At 41.8% G+C, this 23,937-nt stretch overlaps 2 protein-coding genes across 3 annotated transcripts in view; both read right to left on the bottom strand.

The window, feature by feature from the left end:
- Positions 1-83: 83 nt before the first annotated feature.
- On the bottom strand, positions 84-7,458 carry LOC117246817 (uncharacterized). Of its 2 annotated transcripts, none has more exons than XM_033610797.2 (9): positions 7,276-7,458; positions 3,908-5,937; positions 3,549-3,594; positions 2,848-2,997; positions 2,577-2,666; positions 2,264-2,389; positions 1,985-2,110; positions 1,264-1,335; positions 84-253 (listed from the first exon to the last, which is right to left on the bottom strand). In XM_033610797.2, the coding sequence occupies exons 1-9, from the start codon at positions 7,307-7,309 to the stop codon at positions 216-218; spliced, it is 2,712 nt and encodes a 903-aa protein (XP_033466688.2). In that variant the 5' UTR covers positions 7,310-7,458; the 3' UTR covers positions 84-215. The 2 variants fall into 2 exon arrangements, with proteins under 2 accessions (XP_033466688.2, XP_033466689.2); XM_033610798.2 differs by having other exon boundaries at positions 2,613-2,666.
- Positions 7,459-8,292: 834 nt separating this feature from the next.
- The window catches only part of LOC117247518 (uncharacterized), a 32,324-nt gene continuing 16,679 nt past the window's right edge, over positions 8,293-23,937 (bottom strand). Inside the window, exons 12-18 of the mRNA XM_078163683.1 lie at positions 23,059-23,334; positions 19,267-19,391; positions 10,842-15,893; positions 8,971-9,166; positions 8,792-8,871; positions 8,622-8,707; positions 8,293-8,522 (exon numbers count right to left, since the gene is read on the bottom strand). Coding sequence (XP_078019809.1) covers positions 8,462-8,522; positions 8,622-8,707; positions 8,792-8,871; positions 8,971-9,166; positions 10,842-15,893; positions 19,267-19,391; positions 23,059-23,334 — 5,876 coding nt within the window. The 3' untranslated portion in view covers positions 8,293-8,461. The remainder of the gene's footprint in view (positions 8,523-8,621; positions 8,708-8,791; positions 8,872-8,970; positions 9,167-10,841; positions 15,894-19,266; positions 19,392-23,058; positions 23,335-23,937) is intronic.

Here is a 23,937-nt window from a genome sequence, read left to right as displayed (position 1 = left end):
CACCCAGCGGTAGGACATGTTAAATTCACCAGATGTAACATAATTTTTGAGATCTGTGACAAAAAATATAATAATAAACTGCAAACTCTTCAGATAGTATCTTTATTTAAAATATCACAGATGATATATACATATTCTGAAACCACATCAAATACTTTATTAGTGTATTTCATATAACTTTGATGCTGGTCTTGGAAAACAGGAATATAATTAAATTAAAAGTATTCATCCTCTTCACTTTTCTTCAGCAGCTCTAGGAAAAAGAAAAATGCATTAATAATGATCAGGTTAAACACAGGACAACATACACTAAAAGCGAGATCTTGACACAATTATGATAACCAGTACAAAGAAACACAGAGATGAGAAGGTGAGATTTCGGAAATGCTACAGGAAGTTGAGGTTCAACACTGTTTACAATAGGCTGCAGCAGGAGGCGGTGACAAAAAGTTGCAGTGAAGTCTGACAGCTTCCTGACAGTTTCCAGCAGCCTGTTAGATCTGATGCTAATTTATTAAAACTGTTATCAGACTCATATTTCGGCTTGTGTTTAGTCTCTGACTACTACACGTCACCATCAGTAGCACAACATGATTTCTGTTCACAGAATAAACCTTCAAATCAAACAAACTCTAAATCTATGAAAAGTTTATCTAAAACGTCATAATTTAAACCAATCAGCTGTTAGATCAGGTGAGAGCCAGGCGTTTCCCATCATGCCTTGGGTCTTGCAGTGGTGTGGAGCAACTGCAGCGTCTGGCTCTAAAAAACTGCGGCCACCTCGCTCTCGTAAGATTTATGCTGTCCACTTTTGCATGACATCAGAGCAAGTTGGGATGAAGTCGGACACAAATCTAACACGCATTGTGCCGGTGATCAAATCTGAGCAGGCCTGGCTCATCTCGAACATGCCTATTGTTGCAGCTATGACATCGGACATACGGCGCCAGAGTGTGCAACACAAATCCCCCCTACTTTTTAAACACTTGATTTGCTTAAAACTGCAGCCACATAATCTGATTGGATACAGAACTGATGCCACCAAATGCACCTGCTGCTGAGCCAACCAGGGACAGAGCCCACCCATTCCCACATGTTGTCATTACTGAGACAACTCTTTGACTGGTGAGTGGTACAAAAGCCTCTCCTGAAAGATGGTAAAAAGCTCTGATATGTCTTTAGCTCCAAAGCATTGCAGCATTTCCTTTTCGAGGTCATTTGCAATATTCATTTTTGAGACAAACCCACAGTAATGTGTCATACCTTCTTTCAGTCTCTTTATTTCTTCTGCTTGCATTTTCAGTTGCTGTTCCAGCACAGTGCAATTGGCACATCCTGCAATAAAATTTGAATCATTAAATTACTATCAACATGGTCTCTGTCAAACAATACTTTATCTTCTGCTTTTTGATTTCCTGTATCAGGCTTAGATCAGTGAGAATGACTACCTAATGTATAACTTCCCTATATTGCTCCTGCTTCCTTCAGCCAACACTATTGTATGTGATCATGGTGGTGCTAGTGTAGTCATCATTATCCAGACACCAGTCTGAGCTTAAATTCTCAAACTGGTCTCCATAGTCCATCCTGGATACTTTTCACCAGCTTCTTTATTAATGCAAAACTGTTAGCAGTTGTATTAAAGAACTGGAAATAAATTTAAGAAGTGATAGCGGGCCACTGTTTTGCTTAGATTTGAATCAAGGATGCACATAATCACAATTGTGATTGTTGGTAAGAGCTCCAAAAGACATGTTTGATTAACTGAAATGTCAACAAGAAAAAAAGTATTTTAAACACCCTCAAGATGGATGAAGGACAAGACCTGAATATGCAGATGTTCAGCCTGTATGTGAAGCCTTACAATAAAGTCCTAATGGAGAATACACCAAATATTATATAATATATAAATCACTGGACTTGTCAAATAGTCCCTCCAGTGGCCTCAGCTGCTCATTTTGGCGTCTCAGCACTCCCAGCTTACCGTGGCCTCTGGGTTTAGCCAGCGCAGCCCTATGGGTGGTCGCAGGCTGTTTCAGGGCTCTGGCTTTGCTAGAAGTGTCGCTACATGTCGAAGTTTCTGCTCTGGTACTAGCTGGCATTGCAACATCTGAAAGCATGTGATAAAGAACAGATAAGTAACTCACAAAATGTCAAAAAGTCCAAGTTACTTAACTCTCTAGACCATAAACCTCCCCAGAAACACAAATTACATCATAGTCTGGCTTAATAATTATACATAACAGATGCAAATCCAACTTACCATCCTTTTGGGGTTTAGCTGGCAAAGCTCTTTTGCTGGTTGTGGGCTGTTTGAGGCTTTTGGCTTTGTTTGCCGCATCACAGGATGATGCTGGGACTTCAGCACTACTGGGCGGTAAGGGAGCATCTGTGGATTAGATACAAGTGTGAGTGTGTATTTTGTAAACTCAGAAAGGTCCAGCCTGTGAACACCATCACATTAACTGTTGCACAGTTTTAGTTAAAGGTGTTGTACTAATCATGCCAGTCTTTAAAATGCTAAGGAAAAATACTTGGCTGATTACAACGCTCTTTTGCAAAGACTCAGTTTTTACCCAATCTCTTCCTCTTTGCAACTGGCAAAGTTTCACCTCTGGTTAAGGGCTGCTTCTTTCCCTGTGAAGTCTTCGTCGCAGGGTTCGCAGCTGATGTGTATAAAGAGGGAGACAAATAACAACAAAAACAATTAAATTGAAATTAATGACCAAGCATGTCACACAAGCAGGCATGGGACAACGTGAAAATTTCATGTCACGATTATTCTGGCTAAAATAATTCACAATATCATCCTGGTAACTATCTATATATGTCTGACTGTGTCAGTACCTGTAGGTCCACGGAGCTTGCTTGAAATTGAAGAAGCTGATGAATTGATTCTTGCTGATGGCGGCCTGAGACCTGTTGCAGCTCTCTGGATGCCTGACGGTATGCCGCTCAACTGTGGTCTCTGCAAGCCCGAACTGGGTGGCTTGAATCCTAATGTTTGCACAGAGGTTAGATAGTGTGGGGACTGTGAATACTGTGCGCACAGTTGCACATAAAAATAACATAGGAACAAATTTTAACATTAGTTCATAGAGTGTACTGATGCTTACAATTCTCACTGCATACTTTAAAAGGGACAGTTCACCCCATAATGACCAGTAGTGCTATTTATCAATCTAGATAGTTTTGGTGCGAGTATACAGATTTCTGCCTTCTCTAGAACTGTGAGCAGTTTCATGTAGGGAACTATTTTCTGTCTACTGAGTTACACCTGCCAACCAAATCACAGCACAGAAGGAAGCGTGCATCTACTGCTACCTCACCTAACACAGCTGAGCTAGCTAACGTTACAGCTCAGCCCAGAGGGATGCCATTAATGTTTTACATCCCGAGCTGTTGCAATCACAAGCCTCTTGTCCATGACTTTCTTCTTCTTTTGATTTGAGGTGAACTGTCCCTTTAACAATTTAGTCTAAGCATTTATGAAGAATAAAACTGCAATCTGCCGAGCCCATTCTAAAAACAGAATTCACACTGCCTACCTGTTGTTGATGGGCGTAACCTGTAGGAGCTTGATATTCCTGTGCTCTAAAAAACACAACAGAGGATATCATCCACCGACTGTCACATGCCATCAATGCTTCTGCTCAGATTTCTGGTCTCACTCATTAAAAAGTGGATTTAAGAGACAAAACTGACAAGACCTTCAGAGTTCATTTGATCTAGTTCATGCTGTAAACTAGAGTTGATTCAATACCAGTATTGGGAATGCCCCCTAACCAGCAAGTTCAGGTATTAGAATCGGTATGAGGAAGAAAAAAATGGTATCTGAACATCTCTACTGTCAGCATTTTGTGCACTTAATGCCTTAGTGGATTACAAGAAGACATTTAAATCCTACCGCTTGGGGCGCATCAGGAGCAGCAGTATTTCTCAAGGCTTCAGCTTGGGCTCTTTGTCTCGTCATGGGCAGGCCTGATGTCAACGGCTCACACCTTCCTGGAAGTGCAGATGCCGGCTTGGGTTTCAACAGCTGGGATGCAGCTTTCGAAGGAGGCAAAAGGGATTTACCAGCTGGATGTGTCAAGAAAGTTTTTCGGTCAGAGATGATGTTTGATGGAACATCTGATGGCACCTGACCATCTGGCTTACTGGGACCATCGCCATACAGATTCTTCTGCGCCCCTACGATTTTGCCCTCCTCTTGTCGAGGGTTAAAGATAAAATTTTTACAGCCAGTCATTGGTGTTGAAGTGATCAAAAAATCTGCCTTTAAATCTAGGGAGTCCTCCCAATCAAATGTGTTTGCTTTGTTGCTCTCCATATCCATGCTTTGTTGGCCCAAAGGGTCGGAGAGACCATCTGTCACAGGCAGACCTGATTGTGAGTGCTCAGACTTGTTTTCTTTAGGGCTACTTGTTGCATTGCAGACCTTCAGAGGCTTGTCGAAAGTGCTCTGGTGACTGTCACCTGAGCTCTCTGACAATGTTATCGTGCCATTCTGCTTCAAGGGAGGTTTAGTATCAAAAGTGTTCTGGAGGCAAAAGGTTGCAGCACCAGCTTCCCCTAAAATAGTATTGCCACTGGATTTCCGAAGAGAGTGCCTGTCAAAAGTGGCATTCTGCATATCACATGAATTACCTGCCTTTACAGCAGAGCGAGTTTCACTCAAAACAAGGGAAGTTTCGATGGTATTCTCAGAGACTGAAGTAGCCTGATCTGTAGCCACACTCTCTGCTTTGGGACTGTCTTCATTAGAAGAGGGAAGATCCAGCGTGTTATTTTGAGGCCCAGGTATTTGAGTAGTGGTGTTTAAATTGGTGGAGGGACTCAACTGGGGGGACTGCAGAGTGGTAAATGTGCCGTTCAAAGATCCAGCAGTTTTTTGGCTCGATTGTGGCACGACGCTGGTGAGCTCAGCATCATTGCTGGGAAGTGGGTCTACATTTTTAGCTTCCACAGTATTGGAAGTCGCTACAGGTTCACTTTGAAGCTCAGAAGTGACATTCTTCAAACTATTGTTACACTGCACATCAGAAGTAGAGACCTCTGATGCAGCGCCCAGAACAGACATGTCACTCGAGTTTATGCTGTGAGTAACATTAGCAGGATGGGTACCAAGTGTGTCCTCGGCTGTTGCTTGAATCTTCGCCATGTCTTGTCTGCTGTGCTCTAAAGCAGGCCTACTGTTTTCCAAAACACTGCCTGTAGAAACATCCCGAGTTAGTTCCAAGGAAGCTTGTGTTATGCTTCCCCCCACACTTTTATCAGACTGTTCACATAAGGAGCTTGTGGTGTGAGTGACACTGCCAGTGAGAGTATTTGACAGTTCTCCAGTTTGATTCATGTCCGATCTGACAGGCTCTGCCGCAGTTTGTCCACTGAGCTCTGAGGGAGGCATGTTGTTTTTCAAACTATCCATTGGTGAGATATCCCGCGTGGCCTCCATGGAGGATAACTCCCCTCCTTGTGATAGGTCTGAATCACGTGTAGCATCAAGGAGAGTAATTTCTGGGAAATCCAGAAAGCGCTCAGGAGCGTACTTACTCTCTGGGGAGTCAACCATCTTGACATTAAGGTCTTTACTGGCTGTTGTCCCATTATGTCTTGACAGTTCAGGAGAATGGACTTCAGACGTGTTTTCTTTAGCACTCTTTATGTCATTTAAGCCTGTTTCTGACAAAATGGGGTTTAAATTGGTGGTGTAATGAAATGGGGAGGGCTGGGGAAAGGCAAACCTGCTCTTCACAGACCCAGCTGTTAGAGGTGTAGCGGGCACACTGCCAGGAAGAATTGAATCACATGTAACTTCGAGGAGGGTGATTTCTGGGAAGTACTCCGCATCCAGCCTGCACACAGGAGCATCTAAGCGACTCAGTGAGTGCCCAGAGAACATTTTCTCAGGTGTCCTCTCAGACTCTTGCCTGCAGCCTGTGAATCAAATGATTTAATTAGTGCAAAAATATTTTTACTTTTACATTACCAGATCACGTAAACTTCCAGTGGGACAATATGTACAATTACTGTCAGCTTTAAATTGAAATGACTTGACTACAACATTATATTAGTGGCAAAACAGTTTTTAAATTAGTTCATGTACAGAATAGCTTGTAAAAAATAAAGTGGAAGTATTTTTTTTTTTTTTTACTAAATACATTATTAATATTACAAAGTAACACAAAATAAATTTTTGTTAGCCTACAATAATAAAATAAACTGAAATGAACACACTGAAAACTTTGTCCAATTAGAAAAAAGACTTAGCATATTGCAAAACGTTTAAAATCCAATAATATTGTATTGTGGCCTAAGTACTGTGATAATATCCTATCATGGAGCCTCTGGTGATTCCCACTCCTTGTGTCTACAAGTGTCTGACACTTAAATTTAATGCATTTTTAAGAACCTTTTAGAATAATTTCTAACCAAATTTAAGATTGATTTGATAATGATCATGATGATGAATCGTGTTTGTCTTATTCAAGCATTGCAGGTAAGTATACAGGTAAGCACACCCATGCAGAGGTGGATTTTATATAGGAATATGGTTATTACAGTGAGTTAAGTTAATCTACATTTTGCCAACATGTAAGTGCAAGTATTAAGTAAAAAGACATTAAGATTAGGTTCAGTGGTAGGTTTAAAACTTTGTAACATCAGACATATGGACTTTCACGCCAAATAGCTTGACTCATTTTGACAAAAATAACTTAGAAGATGGATAAATTAAATGGGATACAATGTTTGTGGCAAATTAAAACCTGAAAAAAAATAAAAGTTCACACAACAAAATACTTTTAAGGACTAATATTTATAGATTTGAATTTAACACATTTTACTGCTTTTTTAAGGACCTAGAGACACCCTGAATAAAGTCAACTGATGACCACTGACTAGTGTCAACTATTTCCGTCATGTGATTTGACAGTAGGCTACATTAAGATCACAGGTCCAATAGCAGGACAAAACGTTTGTCATAACGACGACAAACCTTCAGTTTAGTTTGATAAAACACATATTACGTTAGCTTGAAACAATAACATTGCAACTTCAGTCAGCAGGTAAGGTTCATAAGCAGCAGAGGTGACATACACAACATGGCAGTTTAAAAAATGTAGAGACAAACACTGACCGATGTTGTTGTCAAGTTTGAGAGGTTAACGTTACAGTAGTGACGTTATGCTCGAGGCATGAGAAAGTCCCGAACGATGCTAAGCTAACATTAGCCTGGTAACGTTAGTGGGTAAAACGGAAACAACTTTGACTTACCTAATTTCAGAGGCACTTCGTGGGGGAGGTTCATGTCTTTGGAAAGACGGTAAATACTTTCTCCTTTATATTGGAGTCTGCTGAATGTAACACGTATCCACGAAAGTCAGCTGAATGTTAAAATAACACCGAAACGTTCATAAAGTCACAACTTCTGGAGCACCGCTCTGGTTCAAACGTCAGCTCACCGCACGCTGATTGGATGATTCCAACCAATCACAGCCGACAGGTTCTTCTTCGTGAGTTTAAGAGTAACTGATGACCACACATTCGATGGGGCAATACTGCCACCTACTGTCTCGATTAAACCAGATTAAACCATATTAAACATTGAATACATTCCTGTGATTTCTTTACAGTTATATAAAAAGATATATAAAAAGAACCAATGCTGAACAATAAGAATAAAAGTAAAAAAAAATTAAAGTCCATATACAAGTGAAAGGTTGTGCAGGTTGTACACTATATAAAAAGTAGAATTAAATGCTGAATGAATATACATGGGTTGGATGGTTATGTACAGTATGTGTAGCATGTGTACACATTCAAATACTGTATATACAGCATGCAAGCTTCGTGCAGCTGCTCAAACAATATGGTTTGAGGCTCTGATGGGTCTTTCACCAACACTGAGTCATCAACACAGCCACTGTCTCCACTGTTGGCTTCAATAGTTTATAATGTCCATGTTGAAACAGGGTTTCCTCTGCATCATCCTGCAGCATGAGGCTAATCAGGTGCCTCTTAGTTCAAGGACAGAGAACATCAAAGGGAAAAGAAAAGGACTGGAGCACAATGTTTAATTTGCAGGCTGTAATAGTGCAAACAGACCAAGGTTTCAACATCACCATGACTTCATCAGAGAGACTGACTCTGTAACTGTTTACACTATGAATAGCTGCAAACTGATCAGTGTATTCCAGGTTTATGTCCATTTGCAGTCCAAAGAGATTTGAGGCTATGATTATTGTGTGTGCTAAATACCCACCTCTTGCACTGTGTGTAAGAAAGTAACACTCCTTTTTTTCAGTTAAGCTTTATTACAAAACATACAGAAAATAACTGACACAATGAAAATGTCATCACTGTATTCAGTTTCATAAATACACCAAAAAATAAAGCCATTTGTATATTATATTGAAATATCCACACAAAGTATTTGCTACAATTTATCTTCTTCTTCTCCTCACTCTTTTGTGGTCTTCTTCAGTTTGCTCTTCAGCTCAGACATAAGTGGATTTCCAAATCTAGACAGGCACGAGAAAACTAAGAGTCAGAAAATGTCTGAACACAAGATGATTTTGTGCTGAATATGATAATGTGAATACTGTGAGATGGGGTTTTACCCTGGATGTTTTGGAGGCATCCATTTAGGTCTGTGTGGTGCTTCATCTTGTTTGGGAGTGTCACTCTTCTCCTCTGGCTTTGTCTCCTGTTGATATTGAGACATTTTAATAACACACATAGCTCAACATGAGATAAAAGTGGAATTCAAAGATTATTAATAGTCGCCTACCTCTGAGGGGGTTTCTGGTTTATTTTCATCTCTAACCACCCGCTGAGTCTTCTTTAGAACAGGAAAACCAGCACCAAGTCCTAAAAAACAAAATGTATGACATTATTTACAGATCATGAAAAACAACTGGACATTGAAGACTCAAGGTGGTGGCTTTCTATGTGCTGTAAGTGACATACCAGGAAGTTTTATTCCAATGCCCATGCCTCCCAGAGGTACACCTATAGGGACTTTGGATGGCCGAGGTACAGAGGGTGTGGGATCCAATGAGGGCATATGCAGAAGGGAGCGGGGATCTTTGGGTGGCCTTACACGAGGGTTTTTAACAGCGATTCTTGATCTTTGCACAGTAAAGTCCAGCACAAAAGTGTCCACCTGCAATGACAACAACAGCTGATTTCACATCATCTCTGTGGGTTGTGAATAAATTATTCATGATTTAAAGGTCCAGTGTGTCAGATACAAAGGCATCTTTTGGCAGAAATGGTATTTGATATTCATAACTTTGTTTTCATCAGTGTATAATAACAACCTGAAAATAATAACTGTTGTGTATTTGTTACCTTCGAATAAGCCGTTTATGGAGAGAGTCCTCTCTCAGGGAGCCTGCCATATTGTTTTTACAACACATTCTCACTCCTAACTTGCCGGGAGTGCTTAGTCAATGGCCCTTCATGTCAAAATATGACGTGCTAGGTACCCTTCCAGCATCATTTTTGGACGCTCACAGACGGTGCATAAATTTACATTTTGTCTTTTCTAAATAAATTTCCATTTCACAGGAAATGTACAGTCTCTGCTCGTTACATGCATACAGTCTCTTTTCGAAATAAACTTAGAATGTTAGTAAAACATTTTGTTTTTAGGTTTACTTCTTTAGGTTTAGTAAAAAAAAGCATGTAATTAGGTTTGGAAAAAACATAGTTTGGCTTAAAATAAGTACATATGTAATGTAACATCACGTGACATATGTCACTAGCATAGCATGTTACACATACTAGCACGCTATGCTGTTATTAAAATAACTCAACTGACTTTTGGTTTCACATGGGAAACAAACAGCTGTCTCGCAGGTGAAAGTCCAGAGTTTATTTGACACATCCACCCACTCTATGTGGACTTTCTTGCTCTTTATACTGTGGTAGTTGCCAAAAGCATAAAAAAAACGGTGCTGCTAAAGCCCAGGCCACACTGTCTGCATGATCAGTGCGTGTAAGTTACAGAATATCTTGTAATTTCTTTTTCGGCGCCCATTTTAACAGGTTAGAGCAGCCACATGGCATGGCTTGACTGCTGCTCAGCTGTGGAAAATCTTACGATTCTGAGTCTTGCCTATTTTTTTTGGCAGGACGCGCACATTTTTCAGCAAAAATAGAGATGGTCTTTTAATAATTATATTGACATCCTACTGGCTTATACTACAGTTTCAATATCTATATCTGTCACAGACATGAAAACAATATGCTTAATTTTAACTCAACACTTCCTGTTTTGAAACAAAAGCCTTCTGATAATGTTTCAGTTGACAGAATCCCTTCATTTGTAAACACAAGGCATTTTGTTTTGAAATATTTGCAGGAACTTGTTGTTGAAAATGCAGTGGCTTCCACAGCTCCATAAATGAGCAGAGTACTGGCTTTTAATAGTGGAAATAACAGTATTCATAGTGGCAGGAAGCTCTGCAGCAGCACCGCAGCAGCAACAATGTCTGTGTGAACACCTTACGCATGAGTTTAGCGAGGTAGTAGTCACGCACTGCTCACGTAGGCAGTGCTGCCAGGATGTAAAGGATGCCGTTGTGCATCAGTGTCTGAAGCCAAGGGCCATTGACCAAGCATTGCTATTTAACAAATTGGGAGTGAGACCAGGTTGGTTTCAACAGTAGCCCAGAAGGGACAAACCAAACACTGGCTCTAGATAGGGCCAGTTGTGTTTTCACATTGTGAGAAGTTTTATTTCTGCAACCTCACCACTAGATGCCTCTAAATCCTACACACTATACCCTTAATAAGATGTTATTATGATTAAAATGTTATTTCAGAAAAGATACCTCCATTTCATCTTCAGACTTTGTCGTCAGCTGTTCTGCCACCTCAGCCCCAGCTTCTGATTCAGCAATATCCTCTGATTGTCTGGGCTGTGGTTCGTCCAGTGAGGGCAACATCGATAACCTCTCGGATTCAGTGCAGGTGTCGTCCTGTGAACCAGATTCTGTCAACACTACTCCCTCCTCTAACGAAGCCTCTGAGCTGCTTCCAGATCGTTCTGATTCAGCGTGTTTGATTTCATCTGGAGAGTCAGACATTTCTAAAGGCTCATCTTCAGTTTCTGCTTTGTCTGACTGAACATCTGCTTCTTCTGTGTCTTTCCAGTCAGTTTTCTCTGCTAATTCTGCCTCCTCAGCATCGATCTCTTTCTGCGATCCAGTTTCAGTCTCCAGTGCTTCAACTCTTTCTTCCTCGGTTTCTTCTTGTGATTTATCAGATTCCTCATTCAGATCTTCTTTCTCTGGTGACGTGACTTTGGAATCTGGGTGAAATCTTGTCGCAGTGATTGACTCATCCTGTTTCAGATCTGTCTCAGCGGTTTCCTCCATCAGAAAATCGGAGTGTTGTGTAGAGGATTCAGAGATGTCTGCCAACATCTCATGAATTCCTTGGAATGACTCGGTGCTAGTTGACTTTGGTTGCTGGGTTTCATTGCTTTGTGTGCCCCATTCACCAAGAGACTGGTCCAAAAATCCAGACTCTACTGTTGATGAAGACATCTCTGTGTCACTCACTAAATCCACAAGCTGCTCTTCATCCTTCTCTGTCTGTGCTGATGATATTTCACCTTGTTCCTCATTTGATGGCTCCGTTTGTTGTCCAGGCTCTGGCCCTTCTTGTTGCTGTATGCCATCATTGTCCTCCGATGAAGCCGTCTGTATCCACAAGTCGAGGATCTCTTCATCAATCACATCCGCACGTCCACTGATTGAGCTAACTGTTTCCTCAGCGTGACTCCCCCCTGATTCTGTCACATGCTTTGTTGTATCCTCTGTTGATATCAAAATCAAATCTTGTGGTTCAGACTGGGCCGTCATTGATTCACCAGGGGCTTCAGGTAGCATCTCCTCATTGCTTATCTCAAGTACTTCGTCGGATAGTTGATTTTTTGTCTCCAGTGACTCAACTGGTCCAGACAATTCAGATTCAGCCATTTCAGTTGCCTGCAGATGAAAAATCTCCATCTCATTTCTGCCTTGCATTTCATCCGCTGCTGCCTCCATCTCAACTGCATAACCTGCATCTTGTATTTCTACATCTTCAAGTAATACAGACTCAGTCTCATCTGAGTGTTTCAGGAATTCAGATTGAGTAATGTCATCCAGTAAACTAGACATCAGGTGTTGCTCCGAGTTCATGACATCAACCAATCCCTGAAAGTAGCTTGTCTCTGTCATCTTCTGTACTTCAGCCTCAGGGAAAGTGTCATCTTCGAGCACTTCCTGTGCTGCTAAAGCTCCTGTCGTCTCCCAGCCGACTCCAGCAGCAACAGCTACTTTGGAATCACATAATCCTTCGTCTTTTTCTAGATCGACCAAAAGCTCTTCAGTCCCATCTTGCGGCTCTTCTGTTGCCCTATCGTCCTTGTTTGTTGATTCGACGTCTGACTCAGATTCCTTTTCTGTTTCCTCCTCAATCCCCGTCTTCATTGAATCAACTAGTAATTCTCTGTCCTCTACCTCAACTAAATGTCCGGATCCTTGAATTAATGTTTCAACAAGTGGTGTCTCTGTTTCTTGTGGCATTCCAGCATCAGCGAGCCGCAGTATTTCAGCGTGATCCTCCACAACCAAACCAAAGCTATTCTTAACACCTTGTTCCTCTCCCATATGCTCCCTCACCAGTAAACAGTCAGCTCCGGCGCTCCAGCCGCTGTTTTGAAGGCTCTCCGGCTCTTTGCTCTCCACCTCTTCTGGTAATGGGCTGCCCTGGATTTCCTCGTAACCTTCGTCCTCCAGGAACCTCTGTGTTGTATTTTCATCTGGCTCATTGTTGTATTCAGGAACTCCCTCTCGTGTTTCCTCACATGTCGGAGAGTTTAGCTCCTCCGACACAACAACACAGCCTTCACACATACTCTGGGGAATATTTTTAAACTCTCCGCTCATTTCCTGTCCAGTCTCGCCGTCAGGTTTATCCATAACTGAGGTGGCTGTACATGCTATTTCCACATCACTTTCTTTGTTGACTGCTTCACTGGAGAGACTCTCCTCTTCTACCTGAGCAAAATAACTCTCATCTGCTGAAGTGTGTGTTGTGATATCAGAGTTTGTATCGATCAGAGAGCCATGGCTTTCTGTCTCGACATCATCTGCCTCTCTTGATTTGGTTTGCACTTCAGTGTCTTCAGCCACATCCTCTTGTTCTACATCTGCAAAGTCAGCTGTGTGCAGCTCTGACTCAGCATTCTGTATGAATTCTTCACTGTGTGTAACATGCTCAGTTAAAATGTCATCTTCTGTAACTGCTTTGATGTCGTCTTCCTGCTCTGGAGCATTCTGCATGATGTCATCGCTGCATGTAACACGTTCAGTTAAAACATCTGCTGTAAGTGTTTCGATGTCGTCTTCCTGCTCTGGAGCATTCTGCATGATGTCATCGCTGCATGTAACACGTTCAGTTAAAACATCTGCTGTAAGTGTTTCGATGTCGTCTTCCTGCTCTGGTGAATGATGCGTGACTTCTTCACTACATATAACATGTTCAGTTAAAATGTCATCTTCCTGCTCGGGAGTGTTCTGCATGATTTCGTCGCTGTGTGTAACATGTTCAGTTATAATGTCGTCTTCCTGCTCTGGAGCATGCTGCACGAACTCTTCGCTGCATGTAACATGTTCAATGATAATATCTTCTGTAACTGCTTTTATGTCGTCTTCCTGCTCCAGTGAATGCTGCATGACTTCTTCGCCATATGTAACATGTTCAGTTAAAGTATCTTCTGTAAGTGTTTCAATGGCATCTTCTTGCTCGGGAGCATTCTGCACAAATTCGTCGCTACATGTAACATGTTCAGTTAAAATGTCGTCTTCAGTATCTGTTTTGATGTCGTCATCCTGCTCCGGGAAATTCTGCATGACTTCTTCACTACATGTAACATGTTCAGTTAAAATATCTTCTGTCAGTGTTTTGGTTTCGTCTTCCTGCGTTGGAGCATTCTGCATGGCTTCTACACTGCGTGTAACATGTTCAGTTAAAATGTCGTCTTCAGTATCTGTTTTGATGTCATCGTCCTGCTCCGGGAAATTCTGCATGACTTCTTCGCTGCATGTAACATGTTCAGATAAAATGTGATCTTCCTGCTCAGGAGCATTTTGGGTGACTTCTTCATTACATGTAACATGTTCAGTTAAAATGTCGTCTTCCTGCTCAGGAGCGTTTTGGGTGACTTCTTCGCTGCATGTAACATGTTCAGTTAAAATGTCCTCTGTAACTGTTTCGATGTTGTCTTCCTGCTCTAGAGTATTCTGCACAAATTCGCAGCTGCTTATAAGAAGTTCAGTGATGATATCTTCTGTAACTGTTTTGATTTCTTCTTCTAGCTCCGGAGCATTCTGCACGAATTCTCCGCTGCCTGTAACATGTTCAGTTAAACTGTCGTCTTCCTGCTCCAGTAAATATTGCACAAATTCTTCGCTGCGTGTAACATGTTCAGTTAAAGTATCATCTGTAACTGTTTCAATGTCGTCGTCCCGCTCTAGAGCATTCTGCATAAATCCACCGCTGCTCATAACATGTTCAGTGATGATATCCTCTGTAACTGTTTTGATTTCTTCCTCCATTTGTGGAGCATTCTGCATGACTTCTTCGCTACATGTAACATGTTCAGTTAAAATGTCTTCTGTAACTGTTTTGATGTCGTCTTCTTGTTCTGGTGAACGCTGCATGGCTTCTTCCCTATATGTAACATGTTCAGATACGATGACTCCAGCAAGTGTTTTAATGTCGTCTTCCTGCTCTGGAGCTTCATCCATTGTCTGGTTGTTTGCAGCCTCACTCACATCCAAGGCGCTACCATCCGTCTCCTCTTTCGTATCCTCAACTTCATCACTTTCACTTCTTCGAGCCATCACATGCTGTTGCTCGACAGCAGTTAGCTCATCCTCAGACACAATGCTGCTTTTGTCGTAGGTCATTTGTAATTCAACAAGCAGTGGACTAAAGCCTGGGTCCTCCTTGAAATCTCTGTGGTCGTCTGAGGACTCTTCACAGGCTGAGAGCTGATGCTCAACTTGTCTCGCTCCCTCATCGGACTCACTCTCAGAAGCCAGCTGTGGCACACCATCAGTGTTTCCTACTTCCTCATGCATCACCGCTGTATCTGCCTCGTTCCGCTGCATCTTCGACTCTTCCACGTGCATGTTATCCTCTTCTACTGCGGTCAAATCTGCAGTCAGACACAGTTTTACCTCACTGTCTTCCGCCTGCAAATCTTGTTCATCCTCATGCTGCATTTTATCCTCTGCTTCCTTTACTTGGATGGTTTCATCCAGTGTCACCGCCCTCTCAGTGTCCTCAGCACCTCCTCTACTTTCCTCCATGTCTTCGCTCACTGCATCACCTGTAGTTTTTAGTGACCTGATGTTGGCATGCTCTTCTGTCTCACCGTTCTCTGGCATCACATCTTGTCTGCGAGTGTGCAATTTCTCATCTCCGTTTTCTTCTCGTTTGTCGTTTTGAGCAAAGAGCACCCCTGCATCATCATTTCCTGCTCGGCCCGACTGTTCCTCTCTGGTGCCCTCACCTTCCTGAGATGCTTCGCTCTCGCTGCCTCTGCCCAGCTGGGTTTCGCACAGCACGCTTTCTTCATCAGGCCCTAAGTTGATCTCTGTGGTGCAAATCTCCCAGGCCACAAGTGGCCGAGATGAGCTAAGCAGAGCGGCTGTCGCAACAGGCTGTTCCTCATCCACCCCTCCTCCACTGGTGTCCCCCTCTGCGTGGCCACAGTTAGCGGGCTCACTGTCAACTGCTGAATCCTGGATGGAGTTTGGATCATTGCCGGTGATGTTAGTGGGCTCTGGCCTGAAGAATCTGTTCACAGCTCCGGTTATGTAGGACTGAGGAGGAGATGAAGAGAGAAAGATTTATTATGTTATTAATGGATCAACATTTCCTCTATGTATTTCCCCATTTTTGAATGATTTGTCTTTGTTCTGTATTTTTCCCCACATTCATACCATGTGCATCTGCTATATTACTATACTTATACTATATGGCCAAACGTATATGGACATCCCTGTTCCTACCTTCCCGTACTTTTGATCTGAGGCTGTGTTTGAAGGTTTGGGAAAGGCCCCTTCATTCCAGTAAAGGGAAATCTTAATATTACAGCATACAAGGCTTTTTACACAATAGTGTTGTTCCAGATTTGCAGCAACAGTTTGGGGAAGGCCCATTCCTGTTTCGACATCACAATGCCCTCATACACAAAGCAAGGTCCATAAATGGTTTTCTGAGTTTGATGTGGAAGATCCTGACCGGCCCACACAAACCACAGCTCCATCCAAAACCTCTGAAAAATTAACATTAACTTGGTGTCGTGTTTCAAGCGACCTAAGGCGCTCTTCAAAATCTTCTATATCTGGTTCTTTAGGTACTAAATGCTGCATTATGATCAACAGCTATAACTAACTTTGTCTGCTGTTTGGTGCTGGACAGGTGGCATACAGGTAGCCTGGTTTCAAAGTTACGGCCATAAAACCAAAACAATGAGCTGAAAGAAGCTAAAATGCTCCTTTGAGCTGAGAGGAACTGCAGAGCTGGTAATAATTGCCTGTAGGGTTGTCATTACAAGCAACATTTTTCACATTAAAGCTACAAAATAACCTTTTCTCATATTTGCTGAAACAGATGAGACATAATCTGTGAAAAAATCCTCTGCCTACTCTGTTGCAGTGTAGCACTCCTTTAACCCTCTTTTCTTGATTGTTGGTGTTCCCCAGAGGGCTGCAACATTCATTTCTTCCTCTTCATTTAATTTTTACCAACATGGTAAGGCAGTTGTTAACACACCCCAACTTTGGAGGTACAGCAACTTCCCTTTACCGTTAAGCATGAGACACTGTCACCTGTCCCTTCAAAACAAGAGCAGGTAGGAACCAATTAGCTCATAACCAAGGGAACACAGTGACTCCACTTAAACACTGCACATGACAATACAAATGAAACAATACACAAAGTACCATAAATGACGATGAAATAACACCTTACCAGTAACTCAATAATGCTGAATCCATTAATAAATAACACAGTAACTTAAAGGGATAGTGCACCCAAAAATGAAAATCCAGCCATTATCTACTCACCCATATGCCGAGGGAGGCTCAGGTGAAGTTTTAGAGTCCTCACATCACTTGCAGCGATCCCAGGGGAGAGGGGGTAGCAACACAACTCCACCTAATGGGGGCTTACGGCGCCCCAGATTCAAAAGTCCAAAAACACATAATTGACACCACAAAATATCTCCATACTGCTCGTCCGTAGTGATCCAAGTGGGCACCGCGTTCATGTGTGTTCACGTGCTTTCGCTGGTCTCGCGCGCAAAGGGCACACACGTGAGCGCAGTTCCCAGAGAGGCAGTTAGAGCTACAGGCTACAATGAGGCTAAAAACAGAGTTCAAATGACGTTTTTCCAAACAACTTTTTATGTCGGGGCTTCAGGACACTTGGATCACTACGGACGAGCAGTATGGAGATATTTTGTGGTTTCAATTACGTGTTTTTGGACGTTTGAATCTGGGGCGCCGTCAGCCTGCATTAGGTGGAGTTGTGTTGCTACCCCCTCTCCCCTGGGATCTTCGCAAAGGATGTGAGGACTCTAAAACTTCGCCTGAGCCTCCCTCGGCATATGGGTGAGTAGATAATGGCTGAATTTTCCTTTCTGGGTGCACTATCCCTTTAAGTAATAAAAATAACCCCAGAATATAATGTGTGCAGTAATTATGGTTACAGTCTTCCCTTGCTACTAGGCGTTATGGTTACACTTCTAACAGCTGTATAGCACATGAATAAAACCAACCAGTCAGAGCCAAGAAAGTTTGCTCCGGCTGGTGGATGGTGTTTGTTTTCAACATGGCAGCTGGGTCACAGACTTTCTCATTTAACGGCTAAACAGTACACTAAAATATGTTTTTGAAAACATCTGAGGTGAGAAATAGGCAATGCTGTAACAGAATCGTGTTTCATATTTGATCAGCGCTGCCTAGTTTGACAGTTTGACTTCAGTTCACGAGCAGTAATTGACATCACTGACAGCTCAGCTCTGATTGGTTGTTGTCTGTGCATAGTCGTAGATCCTAGCAAATGCCATTAGAGGCAGAAGACGGGGAGGAGAGACATAATTTTTTCACAGACTGTCTGACATCCTACTTTCACAATATAATGACATTTTCAGCAAATACGACAAAAAGTCATGTTCACAAAAGTTACCAACTGTAGCTTTAAACATAATCATCCATTGCTGCTCTAAAAACAGGAGCATTGAAGCACCTTTAAGCATCTAGTAAGCTCAACGCTCATATGAGACTGTCCTGGTCCTGTGGGTTGGAGGACTCTTTGACTCATACTACTAAATATAATACAGCCATCATTAATGTTCTCAGTGCGTTTCCTGTTCATACAAGTGAAAATTTCCACTGTGACGAGGGTCTGCTGAAACACAACAATAGATTGTGAGCCAGGCCTTACGGTCCAACATCACTACCTCACTCATGCTTTTGCTGAGGAATGAGGGGGGATAAATCTGTAACATTCCTAATATATTTCCTAGTGGAAATTCCCAGACAGAGCTCTAATTGTAGGCAAAACACAGACAGTGTTATAGTGCTACACCAACAAATAATCACTTCCACATAAATGCAATAAACTAGTGTAAGCTACACTGTTTAAATGAGCGTGTAGCAGATCAGCTGAGCAGGGAAAACTGTGCAATCTGTCTAAATGCATGTTTGCATATGAAAAATAAAGTTTCCAATACTCAGTAAATGATGAATACTGGCTTAAAAATAATCAACTGCTTTTAAACCGACACAAAATTATAGACTGTGCCTCTGTTTTCTGAGTTCTTCACACTCAGGAATGTTTTGTGAGATTGTTAGACAATTAAAAAAACAAGAAGAACAATGTGCAAATGACAAATTTCCTGCAGACAGATTTAAAAACAGCAGTGATGTAATGTTTGGGTGTCCATGTACTTTTGGCTCTGTAGTGTACATTTAACACCTCATATGACCTTCTTTGTCAGTGCTGTTCCTGTATGAATATACCATATGTGTGTGTGTGTGTGTGTGTGTGTGTGTGTGCAAACAGGAGAGTGAGACAGAGGGGGGTTCACGGACACAGGAAGATGGAGACTTTCCATCCACGTTTACTGCTGCTAACATTAAAATCAAAGCAGTTATGTCGCGTTAAGACGCAGCAGCAGCAGCTCACCCAAACTGTCCAAAAAGTCCTCTCCACCCTGCCGATCATGGGACTGTCTTCGTCCATCCTCAAACCTTCCTCCGTGTTGTCCCTCTGACCATCTGACATTATTCCTCTGGATGTGACAAACAGTTAAGTTAAACCTTCCTGTAACTCGACAGCAGCTCCATCCAAACGCGCCCAGCCCTGTGCGCCTCCGCTGATGACCGCGGCTCAGTTCCTTGTATAGACATATGTCCGGTGTATCATGATGAGGAAGAAGGTGATTAACACAGCTGAGTCGCCACAGCATCAAGCTTACGTGTTGCACAGTTTGCGGATATGCGCAGAGCTTCTGTTAAGTCAGGCCACAGCTGCTTTCAGAGCTGATGTGGGTGTTTTTAAATAGATCTGATCACATTCAGCAGAGTTAATGTTGATTCATCAACACCAGGAGCTCCTGAACGCGTCTTCATGATTAGGACCAACTTCCCAAAAATAAACAGATCTTAGTCTTTGCAAACATCCCATAATATAAAGTCTCTTAAACTTAAATATAACAGTACAGATTGGCCTGCATTTGGTTGACTGGTGTTCAAATTAGAGATACACCACCCACACAGCACTGTAATTTTAAAAATGTGCTTAAACAAGACTGAAATTTGTCAGTTAATAGAATATAGGGGCAGAAAAAATGAACTTCAGGCACTCATGAATGGAGCAGGAACTAATGCAGTTGAATTAAGTTAAAATGCCTTTATTAAAAAACATGGCTTACATTAAAACTGACCAGTTTCAACCCTAAGGTCTTCATCAGAATGCAAAAAAATAAAAATACAAGAAATACATAAAATAAAATAAAATATAAAATATGAAAAAAAAAATTAAATAAAAAAAAAACTGATGAAGACAAGTCAGTGTTTTAATGTAAGCAGCCATGTTTTTTGAATAAAGGCTTTTAAACTTTTTAAGCATTTGTTCCAGCTCCACATCTGAGTGCCTGGAGTTCATTTTGCCTACCCATGTGCTGACCCTTTTCTTCAAGAGCATCTATGTTTTTTCTTGAGTTTAATATAACAAAGACAGTCTTCGGGCACATCACTACGTTGGTCTCCAAAGTAAAACTAATATACTCTTGACCAAATTAAATTTGAATGCAGAAGCACTGAAACACACCCTTTTCACTTCCATACACTCAGGGATTTTGCTGCTACAGCTGTAGGGCCTACTTGGTCTGGTATGACCCGGCGGACCAGGTCCTTCTTCATAAAATTTTGAGCATCCAACACTTAACTTTCTGCATTCTGGTGAATTTCTAAGCACCGGTTTGTGCCCTTTTTGCATCAATTTATGGTTAAATGTCTTTAGTTGTGTCAAAATAAAGTCCTCTGCTACTTTTATGTTTTTATTGAGGGGGACAAATACACTTCTAAATATCTCGCCTAGGTGACACACCCTCTACCATCCCCTTGACTTCCCAGTGACAAAGTCAGATCATATATTATGTCACTGTTGCTGATATCATATGTACGAAATGTGTAAATAATGTCAGACTTTGTGGAAACGTACTAGCCAACAGTTTCTTCTGGTGTCTGGGCTGGACTCAATATTAGGAGAGTGTAATGCTAAATCGGAGGAGTACTCTTTGCACAGCTACACTTCAAGCATTTAGCATTGTTGTCAATTATTGACACTCTCCTGCAAAGTTATATTTATTCACCTTTTTCCTTGTCACGTCAAAAAATTCCCACTTATTGAGTTCTTGCTGATGTGCACACTATTATACAGTACATGCAAAGTGTATGTTCATGATAGTGATAGTAGTAGATAGTAGCAGCTGTATGAGGTTTCCATTGGTCATGTAGTCCTCTTTTTGAAATTTAGAAAACATACACTCACTGAAGTTCAGACTGAGCATCAGAATGGGGAAGAACGGTGATTTAAGTGACTTTGAACGTGGCATGGTTGTTGGTGCCAGACGGGCTGGTCTGAGTGTTTCAGATTTTCACACACAACCATCTCTAGGGTTTACAGAGGATGGTCCGAAAAAGAGAAGATATCCAGTGAGCGGCAGTTCTCTGGGTGAAAATGCCTTGTTGATGCCAGAGGTCAGAGGAGAATGGTCAGACTGGTTCAAGATCATAGAAAGGCAACAGTGACTCAAATAACCACTGGTTACAACCAAGGTCTGCAGAAGACCATCTCTGAACCAACAACACGTCCAACCTTGAAGCAGATGGGCTACAGCAGCAGAAGACCACACCAGGTGCCACTCCTGTCAGCTAACAACAGGAAACTGAGGCTACAGTTCACACAGGCTCACCAAAACTGGACAATAGAAGATTGGAAAAACATTGCCTGGTCTTATGAGTCTGGATTTCTGCTGCGACATTCAGATGGTAGGGTCAGAATTTGGTGTAAACAACATGAAAGCATGGATCCATCCTGCCTTGTATCAACGGTTCAGGCTGCTGGTGGTGTAATGGTGTGGGGGATATTTTCTTGGCACACTTTAGACTTAGACTTAGACTTGCTTTATTGTCATTCAACAAATACACCATCGGTGCCCCTTCGTACCAACTGAGCATGGTTTAAACACCACAGCCTACCTGAGTATTGTTGCTGACTGCGTCCATCCCTTTATGACCACAGTGTACCCATCTTCTGATGGCTACTTCCAGCAGGATAACGCACCATGTCACAAAGCTCAAATCATCTCAAGCTGGTTTCTTGAACATGACAGTGAGTTCACTGTACTCCAATGGCCTCCACAGTCACCAGATCTCAATCCAATAGAGCACTTTCTGCAGCAACTGTGTGATGCTATCATGTCAATATGAACCAAAATCTCTGAGGAATGTTTCCAGCACCTTGTTGAATCTATGAAATGAAGAATTAAGGCCGTTCTGAAGGCAAAAGGGGTCAAGGTGTACCTTATAAAATGGCCAGTGTGTGTATACTATAAAGTATCACATGGACAATATCTGTGGAAGCTGGTAGAATTTTGCAGAACACAAAATACACAAATCTTATTTCATATACAAGGAATGAAAACTGTATTTTACAATATGCATGTTTGCAGCCGTGGTCGACATACTCGCTGAATAAGAAGGAAGTTCTAAACTAAACAACATCTTAATTTCACAGTTCAACCACGCAGCACCTCGTCCGCTCAGAGCAGTGAAGTGACATTCTCTGTGGTCGGAATGTGACAGAGAAAAAACAGAAGTGTATTTTAAAATGAGAACTTCTTTCAGCGGTTGACCAACAGCAGATATGAGAACACTGAACAGAAGAGAACTACAGTAACTCTGCCTGTTGACTCATCTTCACAGAGAAAAACAAAATACAAAGAAACATCTCTTCAAAAAAAATTAGATTTTATTCTCCAAAGCAGATTGAGGAAAAAGAATCGGATTATTATTGTAAAATTATTTGTACAAAAATATGAACATTTGTAAAAAATCATGAGGTTGGAAAAAGGAGATGGGTGACAGATTAAGAATAAAAGGTAATAAATAAAAACCAAACATAGTGGACGCAAATCCACATCATCAAAGACTACCTTGGCTACTACTATAAAGATATATATTAGATATATTATATGGGATATATGAAATACAGTGGCACTCTTGCACACATCAGGGCTGTCATGCGGAAGATGAAATTTCCTCATTGGGCTCTGAAAGAGAAGACACAAGATCAAGCTGGAAAACATGAGCTAACTTCCTGTTGAGTGTCACATCAACTTTTTGACAGTTGGCACATCAGTTATCTTTCACTCATGATGTAGACTCTGTTTAATCTGTTCGTTTGTCTCACCTGTCCAGGTCCGATAAACAGGAAGCTTGAGCGCGGGGTGTGTGATCTCCACGCACACTCTCAAACGTGCTCTCTCGTTCTCTCTGGGGCCCTTCCTCAAGTTCACTCTGTTGATGTGCAGCGCTCCCGGGTCTTCGTCTCTTTCTTTGTCACTGTCTTCATCCAAGTCTGACTTTGTCTCCTCGTCCCTGTCAATGTTGTTATTCTCCCCGTCCACGTGTTCGTCAATGTATTCGATGCCTTCAGTGTGGGGGTCTGTGACGGCTTCTTTTGTTTCTGTGAAGCAACAACAGTAGAAAATGAAGACAGGACCAAAGTTTATGTAGAGTGTTTTATGTCAGAGAAAATAGGAATACTGTATTGGCAGTGTGGCGTATGAGGGAATGCAACCTCAGAAGTGAGACCAAACACTGTGTGGAGGGTGTGTGTTGAGTTTCCACTTAACATGCACATGATATTTTAGATCTCACACAACTGTAAATCAAGTTTGCACACCTGATACCTTCAAGGAGACTGGTGAAGAAGAGAATACTGAACTTCCCATAATGCAATAGGAAAATCATGTTTCATCACTATCCACATATTTTTAAACCCCAGGCCCAACTTTGTGGCACAGGGTTCCCAACAAAAACTTGCTGACTTTGAACCCGAGCCAAAAACAAAGAAAGAGGGCATCATATCCTGAAACCACGCCCACCAGACGGGAAAACAATTGTCACCACGATTTGCAACCAACAGCTGATAACCTCACAAAAACCTGTCGCTAGCTAAAAACATTACATTTAAAGGATTATTTTAGCACCCTGTGTCTATCAGAAAGGAAAATGTATATTGTCAAACTCAACATTGTCAGTCTGCCTTAAAGTCCCCTCTCCTTAC

This window comes from Epinephelus lanceolatus, chromosome 21 (genome assembly GCF_041903045.1).
Source record: "Epinephelus lanceolatus isolate andai-2023 chromosome 21, ASM4190304v1, whole genome shotgun sequence".
Lineage (NCBI taxonomy): Eukaryota > Metazoa > Chordata > Actinopteri > Perciformes > Serranidae > Epinephelus > Epinephelus lanceolatus.
Note: the sequence above shows the minus strand (reverse complement) of the source record. Positions and strands in the feature narration are given on the sequence as shown.

What these genes read in the sequence shown, in the direction of transcription:
- LOC117246817 (XM_033610797.2), bottom strand. Translation starts at nt 7,309, where the DNA reads ATGAACCTCCCCCACGAAGTGCCTCTGAAATTAG. An exon ending in CAAGCTCCGTGGACCTACAG is followed by an intron (nt 2,667 to 2,847) that starts GTACTGACACAG and finishes TATACACATCAG; the next exon opens with CTGCGAACCCTGCGACGAAG. An exon ending in AGCTAAACCCCAAAAGGATG is followed by an intron (nt 2,111 to 2,263) that starts GTAAGTTGGATT and finishes ACATGCTTTCAG; the next exon opens with ATGTTGCAATGCCAGCTAGT.